Source organism: Sinohyriopsis cumingii, chromosome 4 (assembly GCF_028554795.1).
Source record: "Sinohyriopsis cumingii isolate HCF-2022 chromosome 4, ASM2855479v2, whole genome shotgun sequence".
NCBI lineage: Eukaryota > Metazoa > Mollusca > Bivalvia > Unionida > Unionidae > Sinohyriopsis > Sinohyriopsis cumingii.
Window position 1 is genome coordinate 115,588,309 of NC_142964.1, and position 14,383 is coordinate 115,602,691.

The 14,383-nt window shown below is 33.8% G+C and overlaps 1 protein-coding gene across 6 annotated transcripts in view; it reads right to left on the reverse strand.

Annotated features, from left to right (window-relative positions):
- The window catches only part of LOC149801933 (multiple C2 and transmembrane domain-containing protein 1-like), a 237,077-nt gene that overhangs the window by 13,264 nt on the left and 209,430 nt on the right, over positions 1 to 14,383 (reverse strand). For 3 of the 6 annotated variants that reach the window (XM_089956318.1, XM_089956315.1, XM_089956317.1), the window contains 6 exons: positions 13,769 to 13,894; positions 10,577 to 10,624; positions 9,983 to 9,994; positions 3,258 to 3,364; positions 2,374 to 2,483; positions 1,826 to 1,923 (listed from right to left, as the gene is read on the reverse strand). In XM_089956318.1, the coding sequence (XP_089812444.1) occupies positions 1,826 to 1,923; positions 2,374 to 2,483; positions 3,258 to 3,364; positions 9,983 to 9,994; positions 10,577 to 10,624; positions 13,769 to 13,894 (501 nt within the window). The remainder of the gene's footprint in view (positions 1 to 1,825; positions 1,924 to 2,373; positions 2,484 to 3,257; positions 3,365 to 9,982; positions 9,995 to 10,576; positions 10,625 to 13,768; positions 13,895 to 14,383) is intronic. The other 3 variants (XM_089956319.1, XM_089956316.1, XM_089956320.1) reach the window with 1 other exon arrangement.

The following is a 14,383-nucleotide window of genomic DNA, read 5'->3' on the forward strand; positions in this document are numbered from 1 at the left end:
TAACATGGCACCATGATGGCCATCTTTAGGATCAATTTACATAATTTTCATTTAAAACCAGCAAAACATTATAAGCAGTCTTCTGGTAAAACTCCATGCTGATCTGACTTCCTGTTTTGAAGAATAAACAATAACCAAGATTTTCAAATTCGCTGACATGGTGACCACATGGGATAAAAGATATGCACCATTTCCATTTAGGGCCAACTAGACATTAAAATAATTCTGGTGAAAGTACAATGTTGATATGACCAGCCATCTAGGTGATGTAGTCATGGCAAGATTTTCCATACTGCCATTGTGGTACCCATATTGGAAGTCCCATTTGCACCATTTCCATTTACGACTAACTCGACATCATAAGCAGTTTTTCAGTAAGAATCACATGCTGATATAATCATTTATTCAGGGGAAATAGTGATAACAAGATTCTTCAGATGTCTGAGTGGCACTGTTTTCATTTGGACCAAAGAAACATAGTACAAACTATTTTAGTAAAAACCAATGCTGATATGACCATCCATTCAAAATGAGTAGTAATAACAAAGATCCTCAAGACGGCAGTCATACTGGATGTGTGAGCATCACCATTTTCATTTAGGACCAACTAGACATCATAAATAGTCATCTGGCACAAATGTCATCCTATATGTCACTATGACTTTCCATTCAAAAGGTGTAGCAATAACAAGATTTGGATGGCCATATTGGATGTCAGATCTGCAAAATAGACATCACAAGGAGTTGTTGAATTTTTTATAATGAAAACCCATAATGACATGACCATCCATTCAGGAGTAGTAATAACAAGTGTTTCAAAATGGTCACTGTGGCAGCCATAACAGATGTTAACTGGAACCAATTTCATAAAGGATCAACAAGACCTCATAAGAAATCTTCTGATGAAAACTCTATATCTATATGACTTTCTGGAGGAGTAGCGATAACAAGATAGCCACCATGGTGACCATTTCTAATGTCAGAGTGGCACCAATTTAATTTTGGGCCAAATAGACATTTTAAGTCATTCAGTGAAAAGCCCATGTTAATATGACCATCCATTCAGTGAAAAGCCCATGTTAATATGACCATCCATTCAGTGAAAAGCCCATGTTAATGTGACCATCCATTCAGTGAAAAGCCCATGTTAATATGACCATCCATTCAGTGAAAAGCCCATGTTAATATGACCATCCATTCAGTGAAAAGCCCATGTTAATGTGACCATCCACTCAGTACAAAGCCCATGTTAATATGACCATCCATTCAGTGAAAAGCCCATGTTAATGTGACCATCCATTCAGTGAAAAGCCCATGTTAATATGACCATCCATTCAGTGAAAAGCCCATGTAAATATGACCATCCATTCAGTGCAAAGCCCATGTTAATATGACCATCCATTCAGTGAAAGCCCATGTTAATATGACCATCCATTCAGTAAAAAGCCCATGTTAATATGACCATCCATTCAGTGAAAAGCCCATGTTAATATGACCATCCATTCAGGAGGAATAGTGATAACAAGATTCTCAAAGCGGCAGACATATGGTATGTACAAGCATTTTATTTAGGGCCAGCTAGGCCATGAGATAGATGTGTAAAGCTTTATGGAAATCTCCAAGAAGTTTCAGAGAAGTAGCAATAAAGAAACATGTCCTAATGGGGGTGACGGATAACAAAACAGCCTGTAAGCTTTGCTAGTCAACAATTTCACAATATGCCAGGAAGAAATTATGAACTTCACTGTGGAGACTGTAAGAATAGATGCAGCACCCAGCTTGTGCATTGTGTACTTGTCATCCAAGTAGGGAAGAATCCACTTACCAGTTCACTATCTGATGGTATCCGTGACAAAAAGTCTAACAGTTCATTGTTTGGAATGGCATTGGGCGCTCTCAGCTTTTTAGTGAACTTATTGATTCCTGAAATTATAGAAAAACTGTCACAATATTTGTCAACACTGATGAACATAGCATTTGCACTTACATCTTTTAGAACTTAACTTTTATTAGGAATCTGGCTATGAAAATGAAATTTAGGTTTAAATGAAGACATGAAATTGGAAATAAGATGTTTTTAAACTGTTCATGCAGTACAAAACAAGGGGGGGATAAGCCATGAATCTTATCAAATGAGGCAGTCTGAAATGACCTGAATGGTCAATTAAAATCACTGACAACTAACAAGCTGCAATGCAGTTATTGTGCCTTAGCTGACAATCGATGTGTTGCAATACACTTATTGCAGTATAGCAGACACTATAAAGACCCTCCAGATGCCTAAGAAGAAATCATATAAGCTGGTTTAAATGGAAAATAAAGTATTTTGTAGTCGACGGTTTAATTTAGCATACATAAAAAGAAGCCACTCACCCCATGCTAAAATGAGATATCGCACAGGAATGTAATAAAGGATTATTGTTCCTACACTCAGAGCTATCACAGCTAATGTTGACAGCCAGGGAACACTCCAGTTAAAGGTACTGTAAATAATAATAAGACTAATAATAATAATAACAACAACAACAACAACAACAACAATAATAATAATAAGATTAATAATAATAATAATAATAATAATAATGATAATAATATTAATAATAATAATAATAAGATTAATAATAATAATAATAATAATAATAATGATAATAATATTAATAATAATAATAATAATAATAAGATTAATAATAATAATAATAATAATAATAATAACAATAATAATAACAATAAAATATATATTATTTTTTCCAAGATAAAAATTTCATTTTGAACATTTTTTTTATAATTGTTATAGAAATGTTATTTGGAATAGATATTTCTATTTACATTGCTAAACACAGCTTTCAGAGTAAGCCATGATCAATCGAAAACCATAGTATTATTTCACTATGAAATGTTATCTCCAATACATTCAAAAGATCTTTTTTATTTTCTCAACTCAAAAAATGATGACTTAAAATAATTGCTATTGCTTGACTTTTAATGGTTCTATAAGGACATTATAGGCTGTATCATCACAACGAAATGAGTAACAAAGTGCATTTCCTAGGAAGCAGACCTGGTCTGGTCTGGGAGGGTACTGAATCAGAGACCCCTGGATTACAAGTCTGATGCTTTGCCAACTGAGCTACTGTAGCTTCCAAGCTAAAATTAGAAAATATGGCATGTCTGCCCTGGAAATGAATGTTTCTTGGAGAATCAATAAGCAAAGTTACCATTTTTATTATTATGTTGCATAAATACAAATAAATTCATACTTTTTCACTCTCTCTCCAAGTGAGGCTATAACATCAAGTGCCTTCTGGACCTGCAGACAGATTTCTTGAATTGCGTGAAATTTGTCCCTTAAACCCTTCTTCTCATCCTGCAATTAACAAGTAACACCTGTTAACTCTTATGAGTGTACATGACAGCATTAATACTGATTGTTTACATTTATTCAACACAATTCATAAAAATTCTGCATGAAATCTGAAATGCAATGAAGACAAAACAAAATATGATATATAATAGTATAATCTGTTAAACACATTGGAAAATAGTGCCTAATGCTTTGTAAATCGTTTCCACTGTCATAAATCTTTAACAAATCTAATAAAACTTGTCCAATACTATCCTGAAGCATGGGATGTCACATACCTGGTATCTATTACATTCTGCACTAAGTATTCTTTCTATTGTGACATGTCTAAAGCATGTAAAGGAGTGTTATAATTTATAATTTATAGCATTGCCAACTTTGGGGCACTTTTAAACCCCAAAGTTTAAACCCAGCTGGTTGGATAAGATAGTGTGGTATCATATTTGACACTTAGACCCTGATTGGTCAAGCATGTATAGCTTTCTTATCTACTCTGTCCATTGCACCCATGACCTAACACCTGTTGGCTGACCTCTTTTTAGCTTTGTCAATTACTGTATTCACAGCAAACACCTGTTGGCTGACTTCTTTGTGAAGCATGAGTAGCTTTATTATCTACCTGTATCCATGGACACCTGTTGGCTGACCTCTTTGGTATTGGTCAAGCAAGTAGAACTTTGTTATCTACCTGACTGTGACCTAACATGCTGGCTGGTCAGCCTAAATGTCACTATGACAGGCTGTACCATATGCCAACCTGCCAGTTAGGTCACAATAAGAACAAAGATTCACCTCAGTTTAATTTTAGGTTAAGCCAAGCCATACATGTAACAGAACCTGTACATAAAACCAGCAGATTTACACATTTTGATTGGCTTCTAAACCAGTAGATTTTTTTTATGTACATAAATTGTATGTGTGTTAAGGTGATTGAAAAGAAAACAGATTTTGTTACATAATAGGTATTCTCTTCATACTAAAATAAACAGCAAACTTTGAACTAAAATCGAATTATAATGGAAAAATGCTACAATAATACTGAATGAATATAACTTAGTGTACCACTAACTAAATGAAAACAGAAGAGTTGTTCCCTTTAAAGATTTTCATAAAATCCACAAGCATGTTTATTTCCCTTTGTAAGATCATTGACTTGTGTCCACTGATAACATTCATTGTGACTAATTATTAAGTTTCACATTTAACAGGCTATCAGTACTTTTCTGATAAAGATTTACCCCTGAATCGCTTTTTATTTTGTGCAGAATGAAGAATGTTCTCTTTATATCAGCATTAGAAGTGGTGATGACAAAACAGCCATGATCAGACTGCAAAGTTTAAAACTTCAGTTTTTAAGGCTGCTGACTGCTCTCGAATACTCTTCAAAGATAAGTTTACCCTGAGAAGGAAGTTTCACAGATGGACTTCAGTTGTATTCCTGTGTCTCATATTTTTTAACCATTGTATTTTGGAGGAATTGGGAGAAAACTTCAGCACTGATATGAACTGAACAAAAACAAACTATAGAAGCAGCCCTTAAATACTTCTCTAAAAAAAACTTGAAAAACACAACAACAATTTTAAAATACAAGGTCAACATATCTAATCGTGTTTCTGCCAAAATAAATTTTGGGTCAGTCTCCTTTTTATTTCATCTTGGCCATAGGTTCTCTGATTTTTATTCAAAGACTCGAAAGTTATCATGGACCAACTAGATCCCTATATTACTTACAACATTTTAAAAAATATTCCACACTGGGCTTTAAACTCTGCAGATTACAACAGTAAGGGCTATTCCATTTAAACATACATGGTACCCAGGGAAGGCACTTTTAAAAAAAATATATGTCAGGGTACTCAGATTACCAAAAGAGTTCATATGAAAACAATACAAAATTCTAAATTGCAATTTCTATGGCTGAATATTTAACATTAAAAATGCCTTCCCTGGGTCCCATGTAAATTTTAATGGAACAGCCCTAATCAATTTACACCTTTTTTGTGTACACATCGGCCTTCTTTGTGATAACCCAGCCACACATCAATGCACCAGTATAACATTTCTGGTCAAAAACAGATTGGTTCATGTTGGTTTCTGTAATGTGAGGATAGAATGCAGAAAAATTCTGGGTTTTTTTGCTTTATCAAGTCTTTTATTTTTGAAAAAGGGTAGGCTTTCAGCTACAAAATGGTATACTGCCTTTAAAAAGGTACTTTCTCAGTAGAATCACACGCTTGTGTGAGATCTTCCTCTTTATATTGCAGTCTCTGCCTTGAAGGTATTCCTCAAAATGTTAAACACATTTACTTCCATTCTTATTATGCTGTATGACTGATAAACTTTTGATCATGTGAAGAAAAAAAAAGAATGTCTCTTTAAAAATAAAAAATGTGAAACTGTAACTCTGTCTTAAACAAACACCAAAAGGCCAACTCTTAGCAATATTCAATTTTGTTTCGCTAAAGAAACATAACTACTATAAATAGTTTGAAATACTAAACTGGGATCAGTCAGACAAATATTGTAATAAGAGTAATCTAGACACAATATATCCCCATAGCCCTTTGCTGCCATAAAGATTCGCACTAAACATACCCTTCAATTCAGCGCTTCCAATTTCTATACTATGTCCATCTGGTCTATTTAGGTACTACAATGCTACACTTATTTCCATGGCAACATAAATATTCAATGTGGAATACTATATATTAAAAGGTACCTCTATGCAACTTGCTTGGCATGCGTACCAACTTTGATTGAAATATGCTGAACAGCTGAATGTTATGTTCTGAAAACGAACATGTCTATGGTCTGGATGCCCTACATATATGGCCCCCATGTGGCTGAGTGGTCTGAGAATGCTTGCCTTTACAGATCACTGACCTCTGTCCATGTGGGTTCAAGTCATGGCTCAGCCAAGGTGGGTATGTGACAAAATTTGCCAAGTTTCCTGTAGGATGGTGGTTCTTCCTGTGGCTGCCACAGTGACCATCTTGAAAACTTTGTTATTACTACTCCTGAATGGATGGTTATGTCAGTATGGGCTCTTCACCAAATATACTGGCTGCCATGTATAGCCAAACAAGCACTGAAAAATGGCATTAAAGCTACAAAACCAAACCAAACCATACTACCTACCAGGAGAAAAACTATATATAAACGCTAGAAGGCAGCTTAATAAAGCTTGGAAGTGGGGAAATAAATGTCACCACCCGCTGAAGCAAATGCAGTTAAGTCTAGAGATCAAACTTTTTAACAAATTGCTTTTGTGATCAATAAGGGTAACTTTAAATTCTAGTTATAAACACTGAAGAGAAATTCAATGTCTAATTTAACATTTTTGTCCATGTATGTATTATCACCTGCCTAAAGTGGTCCTTTATGGATTGCATATTGTGGATAAATGTAGTTTACACTGCCTCTGGATGAGAAAACTTTACATATAAAGTTGCAGTACACTTTTACGAGTTCGATCAACAGCATAATAGTAAGTAACTTCTATTCTTTTATGATGCAGTCCTGATATTTAAATACTTTTTAAGTAAGTAACACTTGCTCCTTGGAACAAAATGTCTTCCCTGTCAACAAAGTTAACAGCAACGTAATTGTGACATAGGAATGAATTAAATTTAGCTAAATACAGCAGTACTTTCTCCAGGATTGAAAAGAGGGGAAATTCCCAATCTGGCATTATCATTTGAGATTTTTAATTCCTATGTGAGATGTGCAGTTTTTGTATGAGAAAAGTTTAACACTTGCTCCTTGGCACATTATGTCACTCCTGTCATCAATGTTAACAACATAATCATGACATAGGAATGAATTAAATTTATCTCATTGCATCAGTAATAATAATAATAATAATAATAATAATGACCTTATTTAAAGAGGGTAACACAATTAGCTAAAAACTAATCTACCTTGAGGCCCTCATACAAAGGAATTTATTTATTTAAGCTGCATCTCTGAAGCCACTGGATATATTGGGTTTGGAAGAAGGAAATAGAGTGGGCATTTCTAATCTCAGCTGGAATACTATTCCAGAGCCGAGTTCCAGAGTATTGGAAACTTTTTTTAAATAACTCCTTATTTGGTTTGGGAATTTTATACTGTTTGGTAGACATGGATCGCAGGTGGGGAGTATTACCAGGTAGCCTATACTGGAATAGTGATTGTAAATATTCAGGAGCACTATTCTGAGATATCCTGTACATTAATTTGGCTTTTCTCAAACAGATTCGGTCTTTAATAGGTAATATTTCTAACCTACCAGCTAAACTTTCCTTGCTTTCTTTCTGGATTGATATTAGCCCAGATGCTCTTTTTTGAAGATGTGCCAGCTTTGCTATGTTTTTATCATTTGAATTACCCCATACTGTACTACAGTAGTCCAAATAGGGTTGTATGTAACTGTTATAAAATAGTTTCCTGTGCCTTTCAGGGAGAAAATGTCTTATCCTACTGAGAAGCCATAAACTTGAATTGACTTTTTTACTGGTATGTTTGATATGTTCAGTCCATGATAGGTTATTATCTACCAGAACACCAAGTAGCCTATCATGACAGACTATTTGCAGATTTGTATCCTTCCATGTCAGACATAGTTCATCACTATCAAGATTTGTCCTTCTTTGCCGTGTTGAGATAAGTAATATTTTAGTTTTACCAGTATTTACCACCATGCCATTACATGTGCACCAGTCTTCCAGTTTGTTTAGTGCATTCTGTAAAGAAATTTCGAGCTCATGCTTTGTGTTTTGGATGTCTGACAATGTTGTGTCATCTGCATAGAGATCTGTAGATGATATTGAGTCTCTTAGTAAAAGTGGTAGGTCATTAATAAATAAAATGAATAGTAGTGGACCTAGAATTGAGCCTTGTGGTACTCCATATCTAATTGTTTCAGGTTCAGACAGAACATTATTTATGTAAACATGTTGTGTTCTCTCATTTAAGTATGAAGTAAACCATCTAATTGTTCTTTCATCACACTGGTAGATTTTCAGTTTCTTCAAAAGGATTTCATGATTCACCATGTCAAAAGCTTTCCTGAAATCTACAAATACAGTTCCTATTATTCTACCTTGGTCAAGTGCTTGAAGCCATTTATCAGTACTTTGTCCAGGATTTAAAGGAGGGGAAATTCTGGCACATTCATTGAGATATTTAGTTCTCATTGTGGGGTGTACGGTTTTAAATGAGAACAGTCTCCATGAACAGACACCATATAAAGCTCTCTCCTGTTTTAATATGCCCTGCTATAGCACAATTCCAGATGATGCAGTACTGGTATGTATCCTATGATCAAAGTCATACTGATGTGTAACAATAAGGGTTTAATATAAACATGGTGAAATTTGGCCTTATATCTTCATTCCCTTTTCAAATACCACTATTTAAAAAAAATGTTGAAATGTAAAATGGCATCTGCTTTAAGAATGATGGCATAGAGTCATTCCACCGTATTCAGCTGCAGACAACAAAACTTAAAAGCCTACGAATAGAAGAAAAGATTAAAAGTGGAATTATTAGGAAAATAATTACTTATCACTGTCTGCAAATATCACAAAGTTTTGTAAAAGCAGGTAAAGCCTAACTGTTATTTCCTACAGTCCAAAAAATCTACCAAAGTTTAGTAAAAGCAGGCAAAGCCTAATTGTTATTTCCTACAGTCCAAAAAATATACCAAAGTTTAGTAAAAGCAGGCAAAGCCTAATTGTTATTTCCTACAGTCCAAAAAATATACCAAAGTTTAGTAAAAGCCGGTAGAGCTTAAGGTCACTATTACTTCATTTATTGCTACTGCTGTAATATAAAGTCAAAGTTAATAATTTAATTATTGCTAATTGCCATCATAAATTTATGAGACAGATTAATGATATCGCTTCTTCCATGAATCAAGTTTGAACTCTCTTCATTTTGACAAAGGCACCAAAGAGAGGAATTTAAAAATTAAGAAAGCAGGGCTCGAATCACAATACATCTATTACCAAGAGGTAAAAGAGTGAACTGGTGTTAAAAGAGAATCAAGGAGATAGGATTAATTTATTTTTTTACCTTATTCTTTGCCTTTATGTGCTGGTTTTAAATTGTTACCCCAGCATTTTTTAAAACTCAGTCCTTCCATCTCTTTTTCTCCTTCTCAATCTTACACATACATACACATACACACACACACACACACTATCTGATGAAACTATACTCCAATAAATCCACAATATTTGCTGGAGATACGGATATGTTGTGTAATCTTTCAACTTTAACTTTCTTGGTCTGACTAAAAATTCAAAAATTCAAAGAGTCTTCATGAACTTTGCTGTAATTCACATACATACATACATAATATGGACAGATTCATAATATGGACACCTACAATTTTTTGTCTAAGTTTAATAGCATGATGCTGTCTTCTTATCTAAATATATGAATGATGCTTTGTAAATTTTCCATTGTAGTACATTTCCCAAGTTCAAATACAGAGTCATACTACAGCCCCAAAGAGAGGAATTTAAAAATTAAGAAAGCAGGGCTCAAATCACAATACATCTATTACCAAGAGGTAAAAGAGTGAACTGGTGTTAAAACAGAATCAAGTAGATAGGATTAACTTATTTTTTTACCTTATTCTTCACCTTTAAGGGTAAGAAAATAAAATATATACGTATAACTCAAGAAAAAACCCATTACAACAATATTTAAAATTTCACTTTAGAATACATTTTTCCTTTAAAATCTTAGAAATTTGAAATAAAACCAGTAAAACAAATTAGTGTAAACATTAATTTATATCAGCAATCTTAATTTCATTTGCAAAGTCGAAAGACATAGACATGGTATGATCATTTAAATGAATCTAATGAAATTATGTTTTTTCCCTTTTTTTATTTAAATATAAGTCTGAATAGAAATCTTTCAGAACCTTTTACTTATTTTCTGAAAATTTTGGTGCAAAAATGGTCAAATATAACTCTAAAATTTGCAATGCACTTAAAAGCAGTCAAAAAGCCTCACTGAAAACACCAATTAATAAAGTATTAAATATTGCTTGGCAAAATAATTCAGAAAATTAAAATATATATGAATTGTTTTCAATAGTAGTTATGTAAGTTAGAAGATTAGTAGATAATTACATTCAGAAAACTTCAAGCATTCAAATATTGATTTTTAAAGGCCGGAAAAATTGCATGCTTTTAGTTTGTAGATTCAGATATTACCTTATCCCTTTCATCATCTTCTTCATCATCCTCTTCACCAACATAATTCTGAAATATATAATAATCAGACATTTTCATTGTCTCGAAACCTTGAGAAGATCAGCAGACCTGCCAACCCTTACAAAACCATCTTAGAAAGGCAGTTGATTATTTTTCTATAAGATGGAGGGGTTTTCAGTAAGAAGTAGCAAAATATCATGTACTGCTATTGTCAAGCTGGAAAAAAATGCATTTTAAAGTCCAAAAGTGTGATTCAGCTTAAAAGTTTGCTAAATTTACTTGAACCTTAATTACCTCCAGTACAGTTTCACAAACTACAGTTCCAAACTCCATGGAGTTTAATGGATTGTTGATATTTCTCAACTTGATATAAGTCATATAACAAATTTTAATGTAGGCCCAATGGCAACCATATTTTTCGCCATGTGACATGCCCAAATCAAAACATGCTGTTCACTACATGTAACAGTTGCCCTTCCTGACTTTTTCCCCAAGAATCTGAATATTTCCTTATATACTTCTGTGCTATTAAAACTTATAAGAGGTTTCAAGTCCCCTTCATCCAAACATGTTGCATATTGGATGCCATTAAAAAATTAAGTAAGCAACAACTTGATCATACAGATGTTTTGCATCACAAAATATGTGCAGTTAAAGCATCTGAGGTACTACGGTAAAGTTAGTCTGGTTCTCTGACCAATTCCACTAAATCTATTATGAAACCTGGATCTGAATCAAACATGGACATTCCAGCGTCTGGATTTTACAGCAAACAACTATATTTCTGTAATTCACAAATTTATGGGTTGGCATGTGTGGGAAAGGCCAGTTTTAGCTGGTTTAAAGTATGAAATTTTGTGATGTCAGCCATGCTATAACACTGGCATTACACAAACTGTGAGTAAAGTTGATTAAGATTTTAAACAAGGTCTTAACTAAAGAACTCAAATCCCTTAGACAAAAGGATCATATTTGGGGTAACTGACAATATACACACTGGTATGAAGGATATAGCTGGCACAAAAGGAGCTAAAGACATGGTGAAAAGATGCACTATGACAAATAACCAAAGCTAGTCTCTGCTTGATTTCTAACCCACCAAAAAGAGGTCAATGTACGTAGTGCTTGGTATGGCAAAGTTACTTTTCTCAAGATATATACAATTTTCATGACTGTAGGTAGAATAGATGCCAAAAGATCTAATGAGGGAACAAATGACTAAATGGACACATGAGGAAAAAAAACCCACTGAACACACAGATGAAAAGACAAGATGCTATATCCCCTTCTAATTTTACTGGTACATGTATAAATAATCCTTTTTATAGGTATTTGGAATATAATGTATTTAACTACAATGCCCAATGTTCATTACAACAATGTTGTCCAGAGCCTAGATGTTGATATAAGAGTTATCCTTGGTGCTGAAACTGCATTAAACAATAAGTCAAGCTGATGACTCCGTAGTGCAAACTTACTTCCTCTGCCTTATTACCCAGATATGGTCATACTTGACCCATAAACATATCATAAAGATTGATTATGATGATGTTGTAATGTATTCAACTTAAAATGAACAACTTTAATCCATAATGATGGAAACTCATAACAACACAAACAATTGGCTGAAAGCAAATGGTTCATTCCACTATTTCATTTAGGATGCCATTGTGGAGGTGTAAATGCACAAAAACACCTCCTTGAATAAGTTTACTCAAAACAATCAAACAGAACAACACACAATGGATCACAATGATCATGGTTTGGGATGGCAAACTTAATCATTTTGAAATACGTCAACACATTTTCATAAGCAAAGGTAAATAAGGATCAAAGATGCTTAGGACGTAAGTTAAAGAGAGCTATAAAAAAAAAGAGTTAAGCTTACAAATTGGGTCAAAGTGACCTAGTTTTTGGATGGCTGAATTAGTCTCCTTGAGATGCATCCCCATACCAATTTTCATGAGCATTAGTGAAATAGGGTTCTGCTGAAAAGACAAAAGTAATTCAAGCTTGAAAATGGGGTTAGTGGCCTGATTTTGGCATGGTTGAGTCACCCCCTTCAATGTGCAGTTTGATCCCTTTACTGCCCAGCCTGATTTGCTGCTTGGTCTCCTTGGGTTGGAAATCACTTACATACCTTCCAACCTTTAAAGTGAAAAAATCAGAATGCAAGCATCGTGTGTGTGTGTGTGTGCATGCTTGCAAACCCAGAAGCCCCTCTGGATGAAATCAAATTTATAATTTGAAACGCTGATCAAAGTAAATTTCTCATTCCTTTCCACTGCTGATTTAATTTATTTTGAGGTTCAATGAATGACAAATGAGACTAAATTTATTTAGATACAAAATCTCTCATTTAATCAATGATTCATAAATTTGAAAACAAAAATAATTCAGAACAAAATGGGTATTTATTATAATAAATGCTTGTAAATAATTGATGAATACAAAAGTTAATCGAAATCATGACCAGAACAGCAGAATTCCAGCTCATTTCAGGTGAACTAGATAATCAAACATGTGAATGTTTTTATGAGTTACTTGGGCACATAAAACGTTTATTACACTTCCATATTTGTCCATGATATGATAGCACAGTGCAGCTGCAAAGTTAAGGTGGCAAAACCATCAAAGCAAATAAGATTATCTCATTTTTTAAAACACTATTATTGCATTTAGTACTACCATTTTTCTTGAACCTTTGGAATGTTTTGTATCATTCAGATCTTAAGGGTAGAAGACAATGTCCTCTTGCCCTTGGAATCCTAGCACATACCAAATTTCATGTGTATAGGTGGAATGAAGTCCAAATTAGAGGACACTGGCATGCAGATAGCATAGGGATCATTGTCTTAATAGAGTAACTTCAATTTCTTGCCATTGCTTAGTCCCATACTTTTTTTTATTACATATCGGCAATATATAGTGTCATTTCAGACCTTCTACATCTGGATTTGTTGTATGAAGCAACTTCATGTCAAGATACACTGCAAGTCGGACTTCAATAGTCAGTGCAATATGAGATGCAACAAAGACTGGAATGCTGGATAGATAAATGCATGGACCAATAAACAATGTGAATCCCATATACCAATAACTTCCAAACTAGGAGTTATTATTAAATAAATAAAGAAAAAATATATATATATATAAATAAATAATACTTAGGGATAAACAAGGGCCACTCACATCTTCTACAGGCTCCTTTGAGAAAGCTCCAAGTACAGATGCCACAAAGAGATTCCGGAGGAAGATTATCAGCAGTGTAATGGGCAGCATGTACAGCTCAAAATTCCATACCATAATCAGGAAAATCTGAATTAAATACACAGGTAAGCATAATCAAGCATTTTGAGAATCACATTTATTAATAATAATTTATAAGCCACAAATTTAAATAATCTTTCATAGGATTTTGTGTGTAATAGAAAAAATTGTCACTTATAAGAAATCAACAAAATACAATATTTCCTTTTGTCCCTTCAAAACATGATTTGTTTGACTGGAAAGGCTACTGAGAGGGTATGTATAAATACAGCATATGCATTGCAACAGAACAATATCATATGGGATCATGAAATGCACTGAGGTAATGTCAGATAACATAGCAAATAAACCTCCCAGTCATGGGTGTATATTCAACATTGCTTTACTTGCGACTGTCTTATCTTCCTACAGGTAATTTATTAAGTGTGGTGCCTCTCCCTCTCTTTTTCAGTGAATAATCATTCATTATTATGTTTTCATTCGCAGTTTAGATCAACTGCATATACGGTGATTCACCATAACAGGAATTTGGATATA